At 41.4% G+C, this 24498-nt stretch overlaps 1 protein-coding gene across 1 annotated transcript; it reads left to right on the top strand.

Annotated features, from left to right (window-relative positions):
* Positions 1–2227: 2227 nt before the first annotated feature.
* Positions 2228–24498, top strand: Arcn1 (archain 1). Its single transcript, XM_038323488.1, has 10 exons — positions 2228–2382; positions 9473–9736; positions 10262–10441; positions 10572–10777; positions 11315–11479; positions 17874–18039; positions 18709–18856; positions 19270–19378; positions 21382–21586; positions 22645–24498. The coding sequence occupies exons 1-10, from the start codon at positions 2380–2382 to the stop codon at positions 22732–22734; spliced, it is 1536 nt and encodes a 511-aa protein (XP_038179416.1). The 5' UTR covers positions 2228–2379; the 3' UTR covers positions 22735–24498.

Here is a 24498-nt window from a genome sequence, read left to right as displayed (position 1 = left end):
ATACAGGGTTATTCCTGCATGTATCCTGCAATCCAGAAGAGGACACCCGATCTCATTACAGGTGGTTGTGAGCCACTATGTGGTTGCTGGGGATTGAACTCAGGACCTCTGGAAGAGCAGCCAGTGCTCTTTGCTTCTGAGCCATCTCTACACCACCCCCCTTTTTTTCTTTTTTTGAGACAGGGTTTCTCTGTGTAACAGCGCCGGTTTTCCTGCTTTGTAGACCAGGCTGGGTTTGAACTCACTGATATCCACCCACCTCTGCCTCCCAGAGGCTGGGTTTAAAGGCATGCGCCACCAAGCCAGGATCATACATTTTCTTTTCTTTCGTTTTTGAGGGTTGGTGGATAGGGCAACCAAATCTGCGAAATTGATCTTCTGCAAGAGCAAAGCAGGATTCTAACTGCCAAGCCATCTCTCAGGAGGCTAACACAAAACACAAACTCTCCCTTCTGAAGTGTACAGCTCAGAACTGGAGAGATGGCTCAGCCGTTAAGAGCATGTAACTCTTCCAGAGGACCCCAGGTGGATTTCCAGCACCCTCATCAGGCAGTTCCTGTATTCATAGGCACATACCCGTATAGAGACACACATAAGCATGATTTAAAAACAAAATGAAGTTGGGTGGTGGTGGGTGGTGGTGACACATACCTTCATTTTTGTTGTTGTTATAAACTGATTGGCCCATTAGCTCAGGCTTCTTACGTACTAATTCTTTTATTTTTAAAGATTTATTTATTTATTATATATACAACATATTGCCTCCATGTATGCCTGCACGCCAAAAGAGGGTGCCAGATCTCATTACAGATGATGCCAGATCTCATTACAGATGGTTGTGAACCACCATGTGATTGCTGGGAATTGAACTCAGGACCTCTGGAAGAGAAGCCAGTGTTCTTAACCACTGAGCCATCTCTCCAGCCCTGTACTAATTCTTATAATTTATATTAGTCCATAATTCTTGGGTGACACATACCTTTAATCCCAGCACTTAGGAGGCAGAGGCAGGATTATCTCTGTGAGCTCAAGGCCAGCCTGATCTACAAAGCTAGTTCCAGGACAGCAAGGAGTGTTACACAGAGAAACCCTGGACTAACACACACATACACACACACACACATACACACACACACACACACACACACACACACAAATTAAATAATTATATTTTTAAAATAAAGCATACAATTTTTTATTTTCTTATTTTTAAAATAAAGCATTCAGTGGCTTTTAGGATATTTGTCTCTGTCTAACTCCAGAACACTTACACTTCAACTATAAGCTTCTCATGCACTAGCAGTCACTTCCTAGTCTTCTGGAACTCCACGAAACCGCTTAGATGCTTTCTCTGTTTATGGATTGGCCGGGTTTGGACACTGCATACTGTGGCCTTCGCAGCTGGCTTTCCTACCCATTTTCAAGGTTAATAATGTTGTAGTGAATGTCAGTATTTTATTCCTTTTTTTCCTTTAAAAAAGTTACTGCTAGCTAGGTGGCGGTGGTGCACACCTTTAATCCCAGCACTGGGAAAGCAGAGGCATGTGAGCTTCTGAGTTAGAGGCCAGCCTGGTCTACAGAGTGAGTTCTAGGTCACCCAGGGCCACACAGAGAAACTCTGTCCCAAAAAAACAAAAACAAAAAACAAAACGAAAACCAAAATTTGCTATTATTGTTTATATATGTGTGCATGACGTAATGTGAGAGAGGATGCAAGTGCAGACACACCACCACACATTTGCATGTAGATTCCAGAGATAAACCTCAGGTTGTTAGGATTAACGATTGAGTTCTCTTGCTGTCCCTAGATGGCTTTATTTTGATTTTTTTTTTGGGGGGGGGGGGTGTCTTCAATGTGCACCAGATTAATCTTTAACTTGATACTGGCGCTTAGGTTGGACTCCAAGTTTTGATCTTCCTCCTCAGACTCCTGAGCCCTGGGATTACAGGTTAGGGGGCCCATGCCAGCTTTGTGATAGAGCCCTAATCACTCTTTATGTATTCTGGATACTAGTTCCTCAGGCACACGGATTATTTTATATCTTCCATTGGATCGTTTTATGGACTGTAAGAAGAGAGATCAAGGAAAGGCAGGTGAACACAAGAGTGATGCTCCACAACTCTAGACAAACCCCGGGCTAACGGAGGCATAGGCACCCTGGTACCCAGGAGTTGCTAGTCGGCCCCGCCCCTCGCCCTTTGACCCACGCCGTTTCCGGTTGGAGACGTGGCTTGGGTCCGCCATCTTGGCCAGAGGCGAAGCGGCGGAGGCTCCTGTCAGGGGCAGCAGGTCCGGAGCGGCCCGAGCTCCGCTTCCCTGGGCTGCAGCCCGAGCCGCAGCGGAGCCAGAGCGTGGTGCGCCCCACCTGCGGCCTCACCATGGTAAGCACTGAGGCCGGGTCCTCTCGCCCTGTCCCCGCCGGCTGGGCCCGGAAGGCAGGAGCCGCGCCCGCAGCCCCGCTGGCGGCCCGGGCTTGGCGCGGCCTCCGGGGGGAACTGGAGCGAGCTGCCGCGCCCACCGGGCCTCCGCCGGCCGCACCGCCGCGTCCGCCCGACACCGCGACCCAGCCGGGCGGGTGGCTGTCGCCTGGGCCTTCCGCCCTCCCGTCCTTCCCGCCGGTTCCCTGCGAGCTCCGGCTCGGCGAGGCTGGGCCTGTCGGCAGCTCCTCGTCCCCCCCCTGTTACCACCTCGTCCCTTTCAGCTTTTTTTGTTTTGTTTTACTCGAAAGGGGGAAGTGGAGGTAGCACGGGAAGGAGTAAGTTCGGACGCTCGTGTGTAGGACCCAGGTGTCCCCGGAGCGTCTGTCCTGGGGTAGCGCGTACGTGTGACTTTGGCAGCGAGGCCGAGTGGACAGTGTCTAGAACATTGAGAAATGGGGTGACAGACACTGGGTGTCTGTCTTCAGGGAACCTACTAGTGTTCGGGTGGAGTGACATGCGTGTGGCATGTTGTAATCGGGGTTCCCGGGTGGAGAAGAAGGGGTGGGTTGTACTTGGGGACCTCCGCAGGCTTGGTCTTTCCGTCCTCATCTGTTGCCGAGATCGGAGAATGACTGTGGATGAGGATGGGGGAAAAGCACAGTTGACTCCGCCAGACCCCGCTGTATCAGCTAAATCTGGATATTCGGGAACTAGAAGAGAGTCTATGACTTCCAACAAGGAGCTAGTAATTTTTATCTTTTGAAGGTTTTTTTTGTTTTGTTTTTGAGTTACTTGAAAGCATACCTAAGATCCAACAGACTATTTTGGTACTTGTCATACATACTGAGTTCTACTGACAACTCTTTCAATAAGAACTTGGTTAGAGGAGAGATTCATGTTTGGTCTTTAAACCGTTGGAAGTTCCTTTTCCAGCCTCAGGTGTATAAATTACACTAAGTAGGTTTGCCTCCCCAGTATTGGTTTTAGACATATATTTCCAAAATCTCATATACCCACCCCAAGTCCCAATTCCACAAGGTTACTTTCTTTGTTTTTGTTTGTTTGTATGGTTTTTCTTCTATTTTTAAGACGTTTTTATTTTATGTGTATGAGGTGATTTGCTCACTTGTATGTATGTCTTGTGCACCACCTGAAGGGGGTGTTGGATTCCTTGGAACTAGAGTATGGACGCTTGCCAACCTCCCTGTGGGGGCAGGGGATCTAACCCAAGTCCTCTTCAAGAACAAGTGCTCTTAACTGCTGAGCCATCTCTCCAGCCTCCGTTCTTTAGAGAGTTTCTCACAATGTCCTCTGGCTGTTCTGAAACTCACTATGCTGACCAGACTGACCTCTCTGCCTTCCAGCACTGGAATTAGGGTGTCCACCACCACTACTGGCATGGGTAGTGATTTCTTTTACGTTTTGGGGAGTATTCATAGTGTATGTTAGAGTATGCTGCTTCAGTATTAAAACTAGAGCCTTAGGAAACCAAATACAGATCTTTATCAAATCTTGTTTATTAAAATGTTCTTAGAACTTTAAGATTTTAAATTCACTGATAATTGAGGGAACAGGCCAGGCGATAGTGGCTCACACCTTTAATACCAGCACTCGGAGACAGAGGCAGGTGGATCTCTGAATTCGATGCCAGCCTGGTCAACAGAGAGAGTTCCAGGACAGCCAAGGCTACGTATTGAGACTGTGTCTCAAAAAACAAAAAGCAGACAGACAAAAAAAAAAAAAGATAATTGAAGAACAGTAGAGCTCTAAGTGTTAGGTGATATGTGTGTGCTTACATACATATATGTGTGTGTGTATTTATATGTGTATATATGTATTTTTTGCTTGTCCTTTTGATGTGTATACATATATAGCTGTGTCCTGTCTTTCTGAATTAGAGACTTAGCATGATCCAGATATCCACAGACTTATGTGTTGTGGAGAGTAGTTTATCTCAGTACAATCTGCTCTGTCAAGTCAAAGACTTGGTATTCTGTTAATGTTTCTGGGCCCTACTTAATTACAAAAAGATCCTTATAGAATTGCCCAAGGGGGTGAAATTTTGATCTCAAAGTTGCACCAAAATTTCTAGAAGTAGTCTTTCCTTAACATTTTTTATAAGACTTTCAAACATCTAGAAATTTTGAAGGAACCTTATATGGACCAGTCATGTAACTACCAACTAGTTTCTCTTAGCATTTCACTGTAATTATTTTATTACACACCTGATCATGCATCATTAAAACATATTTCAGATTAAGTTAAAACGTACATAAACATTGTTTTTGAAAAATAAATTTTCATTGACTTTAGTTACTGAGTATCAATGCAAACTATTGTAGACTGCAGTCACTGTAGATATGCAAAGTGCAAAAGTGGCTCATAACATGAATTACAAAAGGAAATACTTTGTATTTTTTTTTTCTTTAATCAGATGTCGTTCAGCCTGGCCTGAAACTCACCGTCTTCTTCTTTCAGTTTCCTGACATACTTGGTTACATTAGCTGAAATGCATCTTCTGATTTGTCCTTTTTTCTTAGTTTTCTTAGTATTTGCCAAATATCATAATAATTTGTTTAAACTTACATTTGAATAAACTTGATAGTAAGTTCTGTGTTAGCATCCATTTCTACAATAGACCATTGTTTAATTATAATATAATTAAATATATAAATTAATATAATTAAGAATTAGAGTTCTTAATTATTAAGAAGATAGTAAATAGACTTATTATGATGGCAAGTACCTTTACTTATTGAGCTTTACTGTGAAGTTTCCAAAAGCTTAAATTTTATAGAGTCTATAGACTTATAGGACACTTAGTTAAACTTAGAGATTGTGTGTTTGTGAGATGCAGGATGCTCAGCATCCTCTATTGCTCTCTGTCTTATTGAACCAGAAGTTTGCCTTTTCAGCTATATTGGTGGGCCAGTCAGCTCTCAGGATCTGCCTGTCTCTGACCTGCAATGCTGGGGTTACAGGCACTTGCAGCCATAGCTGGCTTTTTATGTAGGTGATGGGATTCAAATTCAGGTTCTCATGGTTACAGAGCTTTGAAGCACTCTTACATACTGAGCCGTCTTCCCAGCCTGCCTCCTACCCCATATTTTTTTGTTTGTGTTTTGTTTTTGTTTTTTGAGACAGGGTTTCTCTGTAGCATTAGAGCCTGTCCTGGAACTAGCTCTTGTAGACCAGGCTGGTCTTGAACTCAAAGAGATCCGCCTACCTCTGCCTCCAGAGAGCTGGGATTAAAGGCGTGCGCCACCACTGCCTGACTTATTTTTGTTTTTTACATTTGTTTGTTTACTAGAGTAAAGCAAACTCTCTTTAGCATTTTCCCACTCCCCGGGCTTTTTTTTTTTTTAAGATAATTTTATTTGTGTGTGAGTGTTTAGCCTGCATGCTTATATGTGTACCACATGTGTGCCTGGTGCTTGCAGAAGCCAGAAGAGAGTATTGGATCCTTTGAACTGTAGTTGCAAATTGTTGTGAGCTGCCATGTGTGTGTTAGGGTATGAACCCCTGTCCTGTACAAGAGCATTAAGTGTTCTTAATTGCCGAACCATCTCTCCAGCCCCCTAGCTTTAAAAAAAAACCAAAAAAACAAACAAACAAAAAAAAAACTTGTAGAAAACCTGAGTTTCATCACCAAGTCCCACATGGTAGAATAAAAGAACCATTTCAATTCAGGAAAGTTGTCGACTGATATCTACGTAACTTATACATACATTCATACAAAAAAAAAGACAAAACAGGTAAGGATGGGAGTATAGCTCAGTACTAGGTAGAGTGAGTGTTTGGATAGCATATATGGCTGTGATAGGTCATTGATTCAATTCCTGGTACCAAAAAAACAAAACCCAATTAAACCACAATGACACTTTGATTTCATATAAACTAATATTTTAGGGTTATTTCAGTAAGCAGTCAAGTGACCGATCTTGGATTGCAGTTAGTGGAAGGTAGAACAGAAGCCTAATTCTTCAAATTTCCTAATTCAAGACATTGCTTTTTCTTTGTGTGTGTGTGTGTGTGTGTGTGTGTGTGTGTGTGTGTGTGTGTGTGTGTGTGTGTTTGAGGCAGAGTTTCTCTGTAGTTTTGGAGCCTGTCCTGGAACTCACTTGGTAGATCAGACTGGCCTTAAACTCATAAAGATCCACCCGTCTCTGCCTCCCGAGTGCTGGGATTAAAGGCATGTCACCACCGCCCAGCTAACGCCATTTCTGATCCGTACGTAAACATATATTTAAAATACATTAAATGTGTGTATATGTATACCATATGTGTACCAGTGCCATCTTTAGAGTCTGGAATCCAGGGCATTGGATCCCCTAGAACTTAAGGTGGTTTTGAGCTTCCGAATGCAGGTACTAGGGAACTAACTCAGGTCCTCTGGGAGAGCAGTTAGCACTTTTAATCACTGAGCCACCTCTCTAGCACCCTGATCCATATATTAAACCTATACAAACAGTATAGTGAAACCATGTAAACATCTAAGTTATTTGAGCTGTGTATGGTGATGCACACCTTTAGTTCTAACTTTGCAGAGGCAGACCTCAGTAGTGAATTCCAGGCCAGCTAGTGCTACACAATGAAACCCTTAGAATAAATGGTTTGGTTTGCCAAACAGTTATTTTCTTTTTGGGATGGGTGTGTAAATGTGAGTGCAGAGGATCTTGCTCTTTCTTTTAATTGAGACAAGTTCTCATGTAGGTCAGGCTGACCTCAAACTCTAAAGTAGATAAGGGTGGTCTTGAACTCTTGGCTTTTTTGTTTTATTTTGTTGAGGCAGTTTCTTTGGTAGCCTTTGCTGTCCTCAAAATCACAGAGATTCCCCTGCCTCTGCCTCCTGAGTGTTGGGATTAAAGGGCTGCGCCACCACCACTCAACTCAAAAAGCTTTTGAAAATCTAGTTATTCATTTATTTTATTTTATTTTTATTTTATTTTTTTGCGGAGGTTGAGCCAGGGCCCCCCAGTAGCTACGGAGCCAGTTCTGGAACTTGCTTTGTAGACCAGGCTGACCTGAACTCATAGAAATCCACTTGTCTCTGCCTCCCAGAGTACTGGGATTAAAGGCATGTACCACCACCACCACCAGGGTGTTTTGTTTTGTTTTTTTGTCTCACATTTATGCCTGGTGTCTGGAGGATGGCAGAAAAGGATATCTGGTCCCCTGATACTGGAGTTAGAGATGGTTGTGCATTGCTGTGTGAGTGCTAGGAATAGAACCCAGGTTCTCTGCAAGAGCAGTAAATGCCCCTAACTGCTGAAAGGCATGGTAGCATGCCTTTAATTCCAGCAGGCAGATCTCTATGCATTCCTCTGATCTACATAGTGAGTTTCAGGCCAGCCATAGTGAGACCCTAATGAAAATCATGGTAGAAGAATTTACCTTTTAATAGATGCTCTATTTCAGTAGTTACTAAACTTCATTAAATATGTATGTGAAGAGAAGTGTTACTATGTTGAAGAATTTAAGAAAATGTGTTAATCTTGCAGAGGATAAATTTATCTTGTTCAGAGATGACCTTTCTAGCTATATTAGTGATTGGAGACCATGGACCCTGTGATTTGTGTCCTAGATTTTTTTTTTTTTTTGGTTTTTCGAGACAGGGTTTCTCTGTAGCTTTGGAGCCTGTCCTGGAACTAGCTCTTTTTTTTTTTTTTTTTAAATATTTATTTATTTATTATGTATACAATATTCTGTCCCCATGTGTGCCTGCAGGCCAGAAGAGGGCACCAGACCTCATTATAGATGGTTGTGAGCCACCATGTGGTTGCTGGGAATTGAACTCAGGACCTTTGGAAGAACAGGCAATGCTCTTAACCGCTGAGCCATCTCTCCAGCCCATGGAACTAGCTCTTGTAGACCAGGCTGGCCTCGAACTCACAGAGATCCGCCTGCCTCTGCCTCCCGAGTGCTGGGATTAAAGGCGTGCGTGCTCTCTCTCTCTCTCTCTCTCTGATGGTTTCTTGTAGCCTACACTGACCTCGAACTCAATATGTAGAACAGAATGACCTTGAGCTTCTAATTCTGCCTCTACCTCCCAGGTGCTGGGGTCATGTATCCTCTCTGGATACTGTGGCCTTATATACTGATTACATAGCAATTATTAATACATTGAAACTGAATGGATGGATGCACATCCATAATCCCAGCTGCTTTGGAGGCTGAGGCAAAAAGAGTGTAAGTTTGAAGGCAGCCAGGAAATTTAGAAAGACCCTGTAATAAAATAAAACAAAACTTTAAAATAGATAAAATGCTGTGGATAATAACATGCTTGCCTATTCTAGAAGGTCCAGTTCTGAAAGCCGTGAGCATTGCTACTGTAAGAAAATTTATTTAAACTGACTGATGTTTGTTTTTCAAATTGCTCATCTGTAATGGGCATTAAACCAGGGTTTGTTGTTTAAGAGATTATACTCTAACAGTGAGTCTTTCCAGATGTGTCAATCTTTTGTTGTTGCTTGTATGAACTCCTAGATTCCTATACCAAAGAGGCCATTAGAACACAGTGTTATCTTTTCTACTCTCCTCATTGGCATTTTATTTCCTTTTGCATTTGTTTTGTTAAATGGATGATATCAGAGGGTTGTTGGGTCTTTTTTGCTTTTTTATTTACTTATATTTATTTGTTTATTATGTATACAGTGTTCTGCCTGCATGTATGCCTGCAAGCCAGAAAAGGGCACCAGACCAGACATATGGTCATGAGCCACCTTGTGGTTGCTGGAAATTGAACTCAGGACCTCTGGAAGAGCAGCCAGTGCTCTTAACCTGAGCCATCTCTCCAACCCCAAAAGTTATTTTTTAACTATTTTATCTTTAAATATTAGGTATATTATGGAACAATTGCTTCATTTTCTTCTACCTTAACTTTGCCTTATAAATCTCATGCTGTAATAAAGAAACAACGGAGTACAGTTTGAAGACAACTGACAGTAGTCATGTCACCGAGTGTGCTATTGTATGGAGCTCCTCTGAGGTGCTGAGAAAAGAAATGTGAAAATACGTGAAGAATGCTTATTTCTGTGTGTGTTCTTGGCAGGTGCTGTTGGCAGCAGCAGTCTGCACGAAGGCTGGAAAGGCTATTGTTTCTCGACAGTTTGTGGAGATGACCCGCACTCGGATTGAAGGTTTATTAGCAGCTTTTCCAAAACTCATGAACACTGGAAAACAACACACTTTTGTTGAAACAGAGAGTGTAAGATATGTCTACCAACCTATGGAGAAACTGTACATGGTATTGATCACTACCAAAAACAGCAATATTTTAGAAGATTTAGAGACATTAAGGCTCTTCTCAAGAGTGGTAAGAGGCCTATAATACTGGATTCTACTTTGTGGTGTTTTACTTTTTTTGTTGAAAGTAGTTTTGACTTTAAAATAGCTGATGTTAACATTTTGTGAACTCTGTACCCCTAACCACCTCTCAACAACTTACCAGTGCAATTCCTTTAAGAAACAAAAATTGGCTGTACTGTGGTGGCACACGCCTTTAATCCCAGCACTCGGGAAGCACAGACAGGCAGATCTCTGTGAGTTCGAGGCCAGCTCTTAACTGTTGAGCCATCTCTTCAATCTCATTGTTTTATTTTGTTAGTTTGGTTTTTTTGTTTGTTTTGTTTTTTATTTTATTGTATTGATGGATTGATTTTTGAGACAGTTTTCATGTAGTCTAGGCTGGCCTTAACTTGCTACATTGCTGAAGATAACCTTAAACTCAGGATCCTCCTTCCACCTCCCAAGTGCTAAGATTGTTTTTGAAATTTTGAAACTTAAAACATAACTGCTATGAAATTTGTAATCTTTGTTTTCTGTTATTGTCCATGATTAGATTCCTGAATATTGTCGCGCCTTAGAAGAAAATGAAATATCTGAGCACTGTTTTGATTTGATTTTTGCTTTTGATGAAATTGTTGCTCTGGGATACCGGGAGAATGTTAACTTGGCGCAGATCAGAACCTTCACAGAAATGGATTCTCATGAGGAGAAAGTGTTCAGAGCAGTCAGAGAGGTAAGTGAGGCCTTCTGAGACTGCCAGTTTGAGTGTCTTTTTCTTAGCCTTCACTAATCTGATCTTCCTAGTTTTACTTGCTAATGTAGACTGTACTGAAAACTACATACAAGTATGTCTCTTTCCATAGACTCAGGAACGTGAAGCTAAGGCTGAGATGCGGCGTAAAGCAAAGGAATTACAACAGGCCCGAAGAGATGCAGAGAGACAGGGCAAGAAAGCACCAGGATTTGGTGGATTTGGTAGTTCTGCGGTGTCTGGAGGCAGCACAGCAGCCATGATCACAGAAACTATCATTGAAACTGATAAACCAAAAGTGGCACCTGCACCAGCCAGGTATAGTCTAGTTTATTACCAACAACCCTAGGATACAGAGGAAGGCTGTGTGTGTGTGTGTGTGTGTTTCATGGGACTTATACTTGGTTCCTAAGCTGACTGTAAATAAGAGACTTAATGAAATAGTAAGCTTTGATACTAAATTTAGATACATAAATGATAGTTATAAAGCAGACATCTGTGTTATTTTTCCTTTTGTTTAAAAGAGAGTTCTGAAATTACATGCAAAAACTTTTATGCATAGTCACATTTATCTGATTGGAAGATGTTAAGTTTTCACCAGATCATTTATGATTATAAAATTACACCTTTGGTATTTAGGTACTTAATGCTTACATACTAATAATGGTTGTCCATTTGTGCAGGTTCATATTATACCATATACCATCGGTGGTCTAGTTGTCCACCAAACAGGCTTTCCCCTTGTGATCTTCATATTCCTTCAGAGGAATCTTGTTGGTAGAAGGCTATTAACTAATGTTTGGGGCTTTTTGTATTTTTATCATCTATTTACTTGTTTTGTATTCTTCCTCTTAGACCTTCAGGCCCTAGCAAGGCTTTGAAACTTGGAGCCAAAGGAAAGGAAGTAGATAACTTTGTGGACAAATTGAAGTCTGAAGGTGAAACTATTATGTCTTCTAATATGGGGAAACGTACCTCGGAAGCAACCAAAGTGCATGCTCTGCCCATTAATATGGAAAGGTAATAATGACTTCTTCAAGAATAAACAATATAATTTTTAAAAATTGTCTTTTTAGCCAGGTGTTGGTGGCGCATGCCTTTAATCCCAGCATTCAGGAGTCAGAGGCAGGGGTATGTGTGTGTGTATGTGTGCATTTGTTTTGCCACTGGGCCACATATGTGCTAGTTGCATATTTTTGTGCCTTTTAACTTTTATTGATTAAAAAAAATTAGAACTTTTTTTAAAAAAATAATTTATTTTAACTTTATTTTATGTGCATTGGTGTGAAAGTGTCAGACCCAAAGGAAATAGTTACAGACAGTTGTGAGCAGCCATGTAAGACTGGGAATTGAACCCAGATCCTCTGGAAGAGCAGCCAGTGCTCTTAACAGTTTAGCCATCTCTCTATTTAAAATTTTATTTAGATAGAGTATGTGTTCCAGATATTAACTTAAGGTATATTTTCCCCCCACTTTAAACATGAAAACTCTCAGCTATTTGTTTCCTATGAAGTTTAGAACTTGGATAATTTAGGAAAGGTAACTTTATGCCTACTCTGTAACTTGTCTCGAGCATGGCATGACGGTACATGCCTGTAATCCCACTGTTGGGGAGGTGGAGGTTGGAAGACCTGGAGTTAAAGGCCAGCCTCAGCTACATGAGATCCTAGGTCAAAAAGAAAAAGAACTTGAATTACAGAGCTAGAGCTACATTAACCCTGTATTTTTTCTGTTTTTTTCTAATTAAAATTATAAAGGAGAGTACGTCTTTAAGTCTTTAAAGGAAACTAATGTGAATGTGCTGTCTTTTAAGTATTTGAATGCAGTGTAATTGGATTTGTCTCTTATCTCAGGGCTGAAACAATGGTTGTGACTTTTTTTATTGATATTTATTGAGCTCTATATTTTTCTTTGCTCCCCTCCCTGCTACTCCCCTCCCCCCTTCAATCTTCCCCCAAGGTCCCCATGCTCTCAATTTACTCAGGAGATCTTGTCTTTTTATACTTTCTACTTCCCATGTAGATTAGATCTATGTAAGTCTCTCTTAGTGTCCGCATTGTTGTCTAAGTTCTCTGGGATTGTGGTTTGTAGGCAGGCTTTCCTTGCTTTATGTTTAAAAAACACCTATGAGTGAGCACATGTGATAATTGTCTTTCTGTGTCTGGGTTACCTCACTCAAATTAATGTTTTCTAGCTCCATCCATTTTCCTGCAAAATTCAAGATGCCATTATTTTTTTCTGCTGTGTAGTACTCCATTGTGTAAATGTACCACATTTTTCTTATCCATTCTTTGATCGAGGGGCATTTAGGTTGTTTCCAGGTTCTGGCTATGACAAAGCTGCTATGAACATAGTTGAGCACATGTCCTTGTGGCATGACTGAGCATACTTTGGATATATACCCAAAAGTGGTATTACTGGGTCTTGAGGAAGGTTGTTTTCTAATTTTCTGAGAAATCGCTACACTGATGTCCAAAGGGGTTATACCAACTTGCATTCCCACCAGCAATGCAGAAGTGTTCCCTTTTCCCCACAACCTCTCCAGCATAAGTTGTCATCAGTGTTTTTGATCTTGGCCATTCTTAAGATGGAATCTCAGAATTGTTTTGATTTGCATTTCTTTGATGACTAAGGATGTTAAACATTTCCTTAAGTGTCTTTCAGGCATTTTAGATTCCTCTGTTGATAGTTCTCTGTTTGGGTCTGTACTCCATTTTTTTATTGGATTATGTGATCTTTTGGTGTCCAATTTCTTGAGTTCTTTGTATATTTTAGAGATCAGACCTCTGTCTGATATGGGGTTAGTGAAGATCTTTTCCCATTCTGTAGGCTGTCATTTTGTCTTGTTGACCATGTCCTTTGCTTTACAGAAGCTTTTCAGTTTCAGGAGGTCCCATTTATTAATTGTTTCTCTCAGTGTCTGTGCTGCTGGGGTTCTATTTAGGAAGTGGTTCCCTGTGCCAATGCATTCAAGTGTACTTCCCACTTTCCCTTCTATAAGGTTCAGTGTGGCTGGCTTTATGTTGAGGTCTTTGATCCATTTGGACTTGAGGTTGATGACATTTTTAAGCGATAGGTTAATCAAGTTCATTTGACCATGACACAAATTTCTTGTCCTTAATCCCAGACTTACTGTTAACTGATAGTTTTGAGGTCAACTGAAAGATGAGTCTGGGAGGATACCTCTATCAGGTGTGCGTGTGTAAAAAGGACTGTTTGCTCTTTTGTGTTCTCTTCTGTTAGAAATGAACAGTTACCTCTAGACTGATCTCTTCACTTACTGATGTACTGGTACTATTCTGGTTGTTTAGGGAAAGGCTGAGGCTTCATGCCTTTATTTTTTTTAATTTATTTTTATTTACATATTTATTTTTAACTTATTTTATGTGCATTGGTGTGAAGGTGTCAGATCCGCTGGAACTGAAGTTACAGACAGTTGTGAGCTGCCATGTGGGTCTTGGGAATCGAACCTGGGTCCTCTGGAAGAGCAGTCAGTGATCTTAATTAACCATTAAGCCATCTCTCCAGTCCCTTATTTTTGTATGTTTTTGTTTTTGTTTTTTAAATAATGTGGCTGAAAGGTGGTAGCATATGCCTTTAATCCCAGCACTCAAGAGGCAGAGGCAGGCGGATCTCTGTGAGTTCAAGGCCAACCTGGTCTACAGACCAAGTTCCAGGATAGCCAGGGCTACACAGAAACCCTGTCTCAAAAAGAAACAAAACAAAAAGAACGCTTAAGTTATGTGAGTATGGCCTGTGCATTTGTGGGTGCAGGTGCCCAATGAAACCAGAAGAGAGCAATGGATTCCCCTTGAACTGCAGTTAAATAAAATCTGCTATGAGCGGATGCTAGGAGCAGATCTTAGGTTTGAGAGAGCAGAATATGTTTTTAACCACTTTTAAGGTTTCACACTTCTAAGCGACCATCACATAGTAAAGAGAATTTGAGCATCCATCCATCCATCTAGATAATCTATCTATCTATCTATCCATCTATCTACCTATCTATCATCTGTCTGTCTGTCTGCCTGTCTGTGTCTATCTGTCTATCTACCAACCATCTCATAGTAAAGAGAATTTAAGCATTTGTCTGCCTGCCTGCCTGCCTGCCTGCCTTCCTTCCTTCCTTCCTTCCTTCCTTCCTTCCTTCCTTCCTTCCTCTTTCTTTTTCATTCAAGCCACCACAACTAGATAGAGTTTCCAGTTCCTTTTCCCCTGCTAAATTACAGATGATGAGTTACGTATTTAAGGACTAGGGATATTGTTCAATAGTTCTTGCCCTGGGTTCAGTAATTCTTGCCCTGGGTTCAATTCCTAGGGTATAAAAGAACACATAACAATTTACTTACATGAAGTCATAGCTAAATGACATCTAAATGCAGTGCTTTACCCTGGATAAGATCCTGTACTGTATTTTGTGATAATAAGATAATTGACATATTGTTGGTAGGTTGAATGGAAGTATTAATTCAGTATAAATGGAGTTAATGATAGCATTAATACAGTTATATAAGAGAATATCCTTGTGCATGCTAGGCAAGCACTTTGATATTAGATTATACCTAGTACAAGAGTGTCCTTGTTCTTGTAAAGTAAGAATATAATGTTTAAAGGTAAAAGGGCTATAGCATTTGTCTTAGAGTTTTTGTTGCTGTGAAGAGACACCGTGACCTCAACAACTCTTATAAAGTAAACCATTTAATTGGGTGACTTACTTACAATTTCAGAGGTTCAGTCCATTATCATCATGGCAGGGAGTATGGCTGTGGGCAGGCAGACATGGTGCTGTAGTAATAGCTGAGAATCCTACATCTTGCAGGCAACAGGAAATGAACTGAGACACTGGGTGGTATCCTGAGCATAGGAAACCTCAAAGCCCACCCCTACAGTAACACATTTCCTCCAGCAAGGCCATATGCACTCCAACAAAGACACATCTCCTAATAGTGCCACTCCTTATGAGGATATGGGGGATGGGGGCCAGTTAACATTCAAACTACCACAATGTTCATAACCGGCTTCTTAATAGTTTATGGGGGACGTGTGTGTGTATCAGATATTTAAAGAGAGTATGTGTGGCTGGGCGGTAGTGGCACACCTTTAATCCCAGCACTCAGGAGGCAGAGGCAGGAAGATGTTTGTGAGTTCGAGGCCAGCTTGGTCTATGAGTGATAGTTCCAGGATAGGCTTCAAAACTACAGAGAAACCCTGTCTCAAAAAAAAACCCCAAAAAAGAGTATTAGTATATAGATGAAGAACCAAATGGAATATATTAGCAATAGGTAAATCTTGAAGATTTTTTTTTGTTTTAAAAAAAGATATCTTTAGTTTGTTTTATTATTTTTTAGAATATCTTTTATTTATTCTTGACAATTTGATACATGTACATACAGAATCTTGATCATGCCCACCACTAAGTTCTCCTCACTTCCTTCCCTTGGACATTCCTTACTAGGTCCTCTTTCCACATTCATGACCTGTCCTTTTTATTAATTTTTTCTTTTTGTAAATTGCTGGATCCAATTACTGCTGCTTGCTAAAATGTTTACTAATCCTGTTGGCTTAATCTCATCCACATAACCGTGGCTATAGTGAGCTCATGAGTGCGGCAGTCACGTCATGTCCAGAAGACAGCACTTCGTGGCACTCTTTCCCATCTTTTGGCTCTTCTGTGATGTTCCCTAATCCTGGGGAGGAAGGTATTAATATAAAGAGGTCCTATTTAGGACTGTGCACTCAAGAATTATTTTCAACACTTTGAAGAGTTAGAAATCTCTGCATTGTTGCCAATCGAAGAAAGAGGCTTCTGTGGCCAAGATTAGGAACATCATCAATATTTAGGAGGCAGTATCCATTTAGCAAAACAGCAGTAGTAGGTTTTCCACTAGGGCCTGTGACCTACCAAACCGTGGACTTTGACCAGGTTTACAGTATCAGGCTTGAATTCCTTCTTGTGAAGGGAAAGCCTCAGATCGATCCAGGAAGCAGTTGGTATCCCCATAACCTACATGCCACTGTTGCACCATTGGGCAGAGCTTGCTTGGCAGAACAGTATTACAGTGCACAGGGTTCAGTACTAAGTAAGGCCATTTATCTTTTCTCTCCAGTGGCCTGCATATTACCTTCCAGCACTGAAAGCTAGCTACCAGGGAGGAAGTTTCCAACCCAGTTTCACCAATTTCTCTATGTCCTGCATCTGAAGTGAGTTGTATATTCTAGTTGAAGAAACAAGAGCAATGGGAGGAATATGCTCTGATGTTTTGGAGGCTTTGTATCCCATGCCTGGCACGAGGATTTTTACTTAATAGCCTATATGTTCTTCTAGGGAAAGCATCATCCACCTTTACAGAATACCAATATTCAAATTTCTTTTTTAAAAAAAGATGATTTTTGTTGTTCGTTTTTGAGACAGGGCTAGCCAGGAACCTGCCATGTAGACCAGGCTGGCCTTGAACTCACAGAGATCCACCTATATCTCCCATATGCTGATATTAAAAGGGTATACTATGACACCTAGCTTTACTTTTTAAAATTTTGCTTGCAAAGTAATGGATTTCTATAAATTTTTTATTTATTTGTTTGTTTTTTCGAGACAGGGTTTCTCTGTAAGTCTTCGCTGTTTTGGAACTCACTCTGTAGACCAGGCTGACCTCAAACTCACTTTATAGACTAGGCTGGCCTCTAACTCACAGAGATCTATCTGATTCTGCCTCATAAGTGCTGGGATCAAAGGCGTGTGCCATCACCACCTGGCTTTATTAATCTTTTTTTTTTTTTTTTTTTTTTTTTTTTTTTTTTTTTGTTTTTTTTTTTTTGGTTTTTCGAGACAGGGTTTCTCTGTAGCTTTGGAGCCTGTCCTGGAACTAGCTCTTGTAGACCAGGCTGGTCTCGAACTCACAGAGATCCGCCTGCCTCTGCCTCCCGAGTGCTGGGATTAAAGGCGTGCGCCACCGCCGCCCGGCTTAATCTTTTAAAATTATGTATAAATTTGTATTTGGGGAGGGTGCACATGAGTGCAGATACATAAGGACTCCAGAAGAGGGCATTGGATCTCCTGGAACTAGAATTACAGGTGATTGTAAGCTGCCTTATTTGGGGTGCTGGGAACCAAACTTGGGTCTTCTGCGTGTGTTCTTAATAATTAAGCCATCTCTGTAACCCCTTCTCTTTCTTTTTAAGTCCCCAGTCTCTTATAGTTCATATTGGCCTTAAACTCATAATATGAGCCAAGGGTGGCCTGAACATTCTCCTCCTAATGCTACCTTCCAAGTGTACCAAAGCAGTACCATCACACCTGGTTTTATATGGAGCTGGGGATCAAACCCAGTGCTTCTTGTATGCTAGACAAACACTACCAACTTAATCACATCTCCAGTCTGGTTTCTATTTTTCTGACAAACCTTTTGCTTTATAGTGTGCATATGAAGATTGAAGAAAAGATCACACTAACCTGTGGGAGAGATGGGGGATTACAGAATATGGAGTTGCATGGCATGATCATGCTTAGGATCTCAGATGAAAAATTTGGCCGGATTCGTCTCCATGTAGAAAATGAAGATAAAAAAGGGGTGCAGCTCCAGGTGTGTAAAGGCTTTTATATTGAGTATTTAGATATTATCTACCTAGCACAGTCTTTTTTTCTGGGTTTATTTGGTTTTATTTTGGTTTATTTGCAGTACTTTGAAATGGAATACAGACTCTTGCTTGAGCTGACTTTATACTCAACTATAGAGCCTTAGCCTTCTTTCAGTTTTATTTGTTTGTTTGAAATGGGGTATTTTTATATAGCTTTGGTCTAAAATATTAAGCCTTTATAGAAGGCACATCTTTCCACAAAATTAAAAAGAATTGTAATTTATTAGGAATCCTATTTATGGGCCATATAAGCCTAGAGGGTCTATGTAACAGAGTGAGATCTTGAATTTCTAATCTTGTAATCCTGCCTCCAACTGCAGAGTGCTAAGATTACAGGCAATTGAACCCGGAGTCACATGCATGTTAGGCAAGTACTTTGCCAACTGGGCTACATTTTCAAGCTCCTCTTATTTATTTATGCTTGTATATATGTCTCTGTGTTGTGTCTAGAGGTCAGAGGATAACTTCCAAGAGTGTTGGTTTTCTCCTTCTCTGTGGCTCCCAGGGACTCACCTCAGGTCATTGGACTTAGCAGCAAGTACCTGCTGAGCCATCTTGCTGGCCCTGTTCACTTGTCATTCTGAACTTCAGATGTCCTTCTCTTCTCATTCCAGACCCATCCAAATGTGGATAAAAAGCTTTTCACTGCAGAATCTCTCATTGGCTTGAAAAACCCAGAGAAGTCATTTCCAGTCAACAGTGATGTAGGAGTACTTAAGTGGAGACTACAGACAACAGAGGAATCTTTTATTCCCTTGACAAGTAGGTGCCTCTTCATGGGTATGTGCTTATCTTCATTGACGTAGCAAGTTCTTTTTGGCAAAATGACTGTCTTCAAAATGCAATTGCTGCTGTAATTGGTATATTTTAATTAATCATTTTAATTTTTTAAAGGTTTTATTTATCTTGTGTCTCTGTGAATATATGCACCTGTGACTAGGTGCCTGTGATGGCCAGAAGAGGTCATCAGATCACCTGGAGCTGGAATTACAGCCAGTTTTGAGCCATCAATGTATGTTTTACGTTAGAATGCTACAGACCTGCAGTTGGCAGTCTGGTTGTATTGCCATCTTAACATTGTTCCACTCCTCCGTACTCTGGATCTTGGCCCCAAGGCCAAGAAGCAGTTCTCTTTTTCTAAAGCTGAAGTATTATGGCCTTGTTTTTCTTCTCAGTTAATTGCTGGCCCTCTGAAAGTGGAAATGGTTGTGATGTGAACATAGAATATGAACTGCAGGAAGATAATTTAGAGCTCAATGATGTGGTCATCACCATCCCACTCCCGTAAGTGAAATTCTCCTAATAATCCTCTTCCCTTCGTGGGCTTATAGAGCTGATTCCTGGTGTTCGGGGAGGAATTTTAGAGGCAGTACTTCACCGAATAACCACTTTGAAACGTTTATTTTCTTCCCTGTTGTGGTAATACCGATTAAATTTAGAGGCTTAAACATAGCAAGAGCTCTTCCACTGAGCTACATTTCCCGTCCTTTTTACCTGTTTTGAGACAGGGCTTCACTAAATTGCCCAGACTGGCCTTGAATTTGTGATTCTCCTGCCTTAGTCTTGTGAGTAGGTAGGATTACAGGCTTAAGGCACTAGACATGGCTGATACTTGCTTCTTTAAAAAAAAAGTAATTGTGTTTGGCCAGGCAGTGGTGATGCAAGCCTTTAATCCCAACACTCAGGAGGCAGAGACAGACAAATCTCTGAGTTAGAGGGCAGTATGGTTTACAGAATGAGTTCCAGGACAGCCAGTGTTGCGGGGGTGGGGCAGCAGGGGCGTGACAAGCAGTGCAGTTAAGTTTTTGACACGTATACACGTGGAAAACTGTCAGCACAAGGAAGACAGACGTGTATGTCTAGCTGGTTGTGTTGGCTTAAACACTAATCCCAGCCCTAGGGAGACCAGAGCAGGAGGATCCTTTCTAGTTTAAGTTTCAAGTCGGCCTGGGCTACAGAATGAGATGCTGTTGCAAATAATTCCTGTCACACACACGTAAAACTCAAATTTCTGGTTCCAGTGATGTCTTGTATATTTCAGTGGTATATTTTCTAGGGTCATCTAGAACCTTGGAGAGTGGTAGGATTGGGCACTACTGACAGGTTGTCTCTGTTGAGATTTATTTTATTAGACTATTTTAGGATGCCATAGTTTTGAGGTCTCTTTCTCTCTGCTCTGTAATTGTGGCTGTGGTGGTTTCCTGTGTTTTTGTTCAGTTTTGCAATGGCCTGGAGAAGAGAATGTTTTACCCCAGTGTCTAGAGCTGATCAAATTAGAAGTCATAATTGGAATTGGAGCAGAGAAGGACCAAGCACTGTAGAATTGATGGGAAAGAGTTAAAAGTCTTTTAAAGTAGTCTTTGTTTTTCTTACATACCCTGCCCCTAATGTAAGCACTGAGTGTCACTGGTAAATTAAAAGAGGGTAAATTTAGAATGTGTAGGAGTAGGTGACACTGCCTGTCAGCCATTTGTGGGAGTGCAAAGTACATCCTAACTAGCCCTGATTCTTCTGTGACCAAAAACAACTGGGTGTCTCTTTTTATGTCTATTTCTATTTCTATTTTGGCCAGACTTTGTTGTCATGCTTTCACTGTTCACTTACCAAATAAATCCACCAGATTATAAATCAGATAAACTTATTAGTATCGGCTTTAGTAAAGTTTTAAACATTCTGAACTCTTTTGAGAACAAATCTCAAAGATCCAATTTTCACCTTTATTTATTGGTATGTAAAGTTTCCCCCTAATACCAACCTGTTTTATTTTTTATTGTTATTTACTAAAGACATACGTTGTTTAAAAAAAAATCCTTAGCAGGCTAACAATCCATAAAGTGATTTTTACAGTAGAAACAGTTTTAGACATTTGCAATCGCAGTTCTTTGTTAGCTCCGAGGCCTAGTTAGCACCCAGAGCTATCTTAAATGCCTATTCTAATGTCTTTTTCTACAAAGGAAGTCAAGTGATATCCTTAGCAGTGGTGCTAGGATTTGATCCTCGAAGTTAGTGAGCAGCACAGTCTTTAGAAAAATTTAGGCAAATTTTGAGATGTGTAGTTTTTTTTGGGGGGGGGGGGGGCTCTGGCTTTAGCTGTCCTTGAACTAACTTTGTAGACCAAGCTGGCCTTGAAGTCACAGAGATCCACCTACCTCTGCCTCTCATGTGCAGGGATTAAAGACGTGTGCTACCACTACCCAGCTGTGATCAAATTGGGGTTGGGTTTCCTTTCCTTGTTGAAGTTCTCTGAGTTCTAGATAACTGCAGTGACCAGATGTTTCTCCTGACAGATCGGGTGTTGGTGCGCCAGTGATTGGTGAGATTGACGGTGAATATCGACATGACAGTCGGCGAAATACCTTGGAATGGTGCCTGCCAGTGATTGATGCCAAAAATAAGAGTGGCAGCTTGGAGTTCAGCATTCCTGGGCAGCCCAATGACTTCTTCCCTGTTCAAGTTTCCTTCATCTCCAAAAAAAATTACTGCAACATACAGGTACTCTGTTCTGACAGACAGCAGAAACAAGTGTGTGATAGGTAGTACAGTTCCATGTCAAGGAAAAGGTCAAAGCTGAGGTGTTCTGCAGATTCCATTTCTGACTTGCTCGTCACATTTCTTTCTCTTTCTTTTCTTTTCTTTTTTTTCCTTTTCTTTTCCTCCTTCTACAGCAGGGTCTGATTATGTAGCCCTGGATGACCTAGAACTTGCTGTGTAAACCAGGTGTCCCTCCAGTTTATAGAGGTCTGCTTTCTTTTCTTCTCTTTTTCTTTTTTTTTTTTCCCTTCTTCAAGACAGGGTTTCTCTGTGGCTTTGGAGCCTGTCCTGGAACTAGCTCTTATAGACTAGGTTGGCCTCAAATTGACAAAAATCCACATGCTTCTGCCTCCCGAGTACTGGGATTAAAGGCGTGTGCCACCACTGCCCGGCGAGGTCTGCTTTCTGAGTGCTGGAATTGAATTTGTGGGCATGTACTACCACTCCTGGCCTATGTGGGGTTTTTTTGTTTGTTTGTTTGTTTTTTGGTTTTTTCGAGACAGGGTTTCTCTGCAGCTTTTTTAGAGCCTGTCCTGGAATTTGTTTGTTTTTTAACATTTAAATTTTCTTTTTATGGGGGGCCAGAAAGCTCAGCGGTTAAAGAGCATGTGCAGAAGATCTGGCTTGGCTCCCAGCACCAACATGAATGGTTTTTTGGTTTTTCAAGACAGAGTTTCTCTGTAGCTTTGGAGCCTGTCCTGGAACTAGCTCTTGTAGACCAGGCTGGCCTCGAACTCACAGAGATCCGCCTGCCTCTGCCTCCCGAGTGCTGGGATTAAAGGCGTGCGCCACCACCACCTGGCTCATTCTGAGCTTTTACTTGTGGCAGCTGTTCTGTTTTACTGCGGCTGAGAGCAGATTGGAAAATGCCACAAGCTGCAAGTGTGAGTGGTTTTTAGTATTACTAGGCTACTTTTAGTGCTGCTCTTAGAGAATTTGATGTAATCTGTAATGAAAATGTAGTCGACATTTTGTAGACTCACCATCCTTTTTCTTTACCACACTTTTTGCTTTCCTAGGTTACCAAAGTGACCCAGGTAGATGGAAACAGCCCTGTCAGATTTTCCACAGAGACCACTTTCTTAGTGGACAAATATGAAATCCTGTAATACCAAGAAGGAGGAAGCCGACAAGGAAGGATTTCAGATTAATAAAGAAGAAGCCAAAAGTGGCTGAAGAGTTTTTCCAAATTTACAAGCCATTGGAGACCCCCTTTTTTTCCTGATACAGTGTACATCCTCTGCGCGCAAGGACCCTCAACTCACCCCAGCGTTCCGGTGTCAGAGACATTCTTTAACAAAGCAAAGACACTAACATAAAGGGAAAGGCTGCTGATTTCTTTGACAGATTTTACTGGCCAGCAGGAAAGCAAGCTCTCCAGGGAATCCCATAAACACCTCTTCTGCGTTCATATAAGTTTCCCATTTATTTTAATCCCTAAATATAATTATATTTCATACTTCGTTTTAAAAAGTTTTCTCTATAGATTTGATTTTTCAGTACACTCAGTTTTCTCTATAGATTTTGAGTTTTTCTCCAGTGCACTCAGTCATGCACTGGGATCATCTCTTTGTAGGTATTGTGTTCAGCACTCCTAGAACAAGGTTATCTAACCCATTCTTGACTTCAGACAATACCAGTGAGCTGCTTAAGGGATGTAGAGTCTAGAAGTTTGAAATACATGGTTGTCTTATTTCCTCTCCTGCGTCCATCCATTGTTCCTTTCCTTGCCAGGTCGTTCCCTTGTAGGACCTGCCTTTCCAGTGTAAGCAGTACTGTGAGTCCCACTCGTGTCGATATTAAAGGTAGCTGACAAACAGCTCTCAGGTGTATAGACCTTTTCTCAAGACGCCTAATTAGATGGCTACATCCATTGCCACATGGAATCATGTCTGCTGCTGGTGCTCCCCAGCTTCCGTCACCACATGTGGGGCAGTACTGAGTTACTGCAGTGTGAGTTACACTCAGTGTCAGTCCCCTTAGATTCCTCACGTCCTCCTCCCTCCTCAGTTGTTCCCTTGTCAGTCTTCTTCCCAGCAGAAATGAGGCTAGTGAGTCTGTGCCATTTCCCTTTAGCCCTGAACTATCAAGGAGACCCCCATCTTCACCATTCGAGTGAGGCAAGTGATTATCCCGATATGGAGAGAGGAGTTGCTCAGTTTCCTTCCATCCAACCAGACATTTTCCACCTGCCTGTTTGTCCCTGTTCCTGAAATCCTTTTTCTCCTCTCAGCCTCTTTTGTGTCATCATGTAGTAATCGTTTCTCAGCTGCACTTGATCCATTGCCTTTTTAGCGGAGGCTGAATCACCCAGTCCTACCAAGCACTGCACTGGGCAGGTTGGATGATGAGTTGCTGCAGGCTGCAGGCGCTAGCAATGGGAAGCAGAAAATGACAGTAGATGACTGTACACTCTGAGGTGCTGGAGAGCAGGGCTCTCATTCTGGACAGCTGGCCCTCCACGGCAAGAGTTTACTATCCATGAAGCAAGAGTAGTCACATAATGGCTGTGGTGGCTTGCCAAAGAAAGTTCTGGCCTTCCCTTTCCCTTAAACTGCATCAGGGAAGAATCCTTATCTCCAGCTTGGTTTCCATGTGAAGTTTTCTGAGGAAGGGGACTGGGATAAGAAGTCTGTCATGTAGTTAAGTAGACAAGAAATCTTATTAATCCAGTTGTATTTCAGAGTTGTTTGACCCTATGATTTTTAAAGTCAAGTTTAATTTCACAAAGACTTTTTTCTGAAATTACTTTTGGGGTAATATTTAAAATGAGAGACATTTTGTAACCCTGTAAAATATGTAGGGAATATAACATTCCAATGTACACAACGAAGGCAAATTCTTTAATCAAATAAAAGAGTATTATAAAGTGA

This window comes from Arvicola amphibius, chromosome 3 (assembly GCF_903992535.2).
Source record: "Arvicola amphibius chromosome 3, mArvAmp1.2, whole genome shotgun sequence".
NCBI classification, from domain to species: domain Eukaryota; kingdom Metazoa; phylum Chordata; class Mammalia; order Rodentia; family Cricetidae; genus Arvicola; species Arvicola amphibius.
Note: the sequence above shows the minus strand (reverse complement) of the source record. Positions and strands in the feature narration are given on the sequence as shown.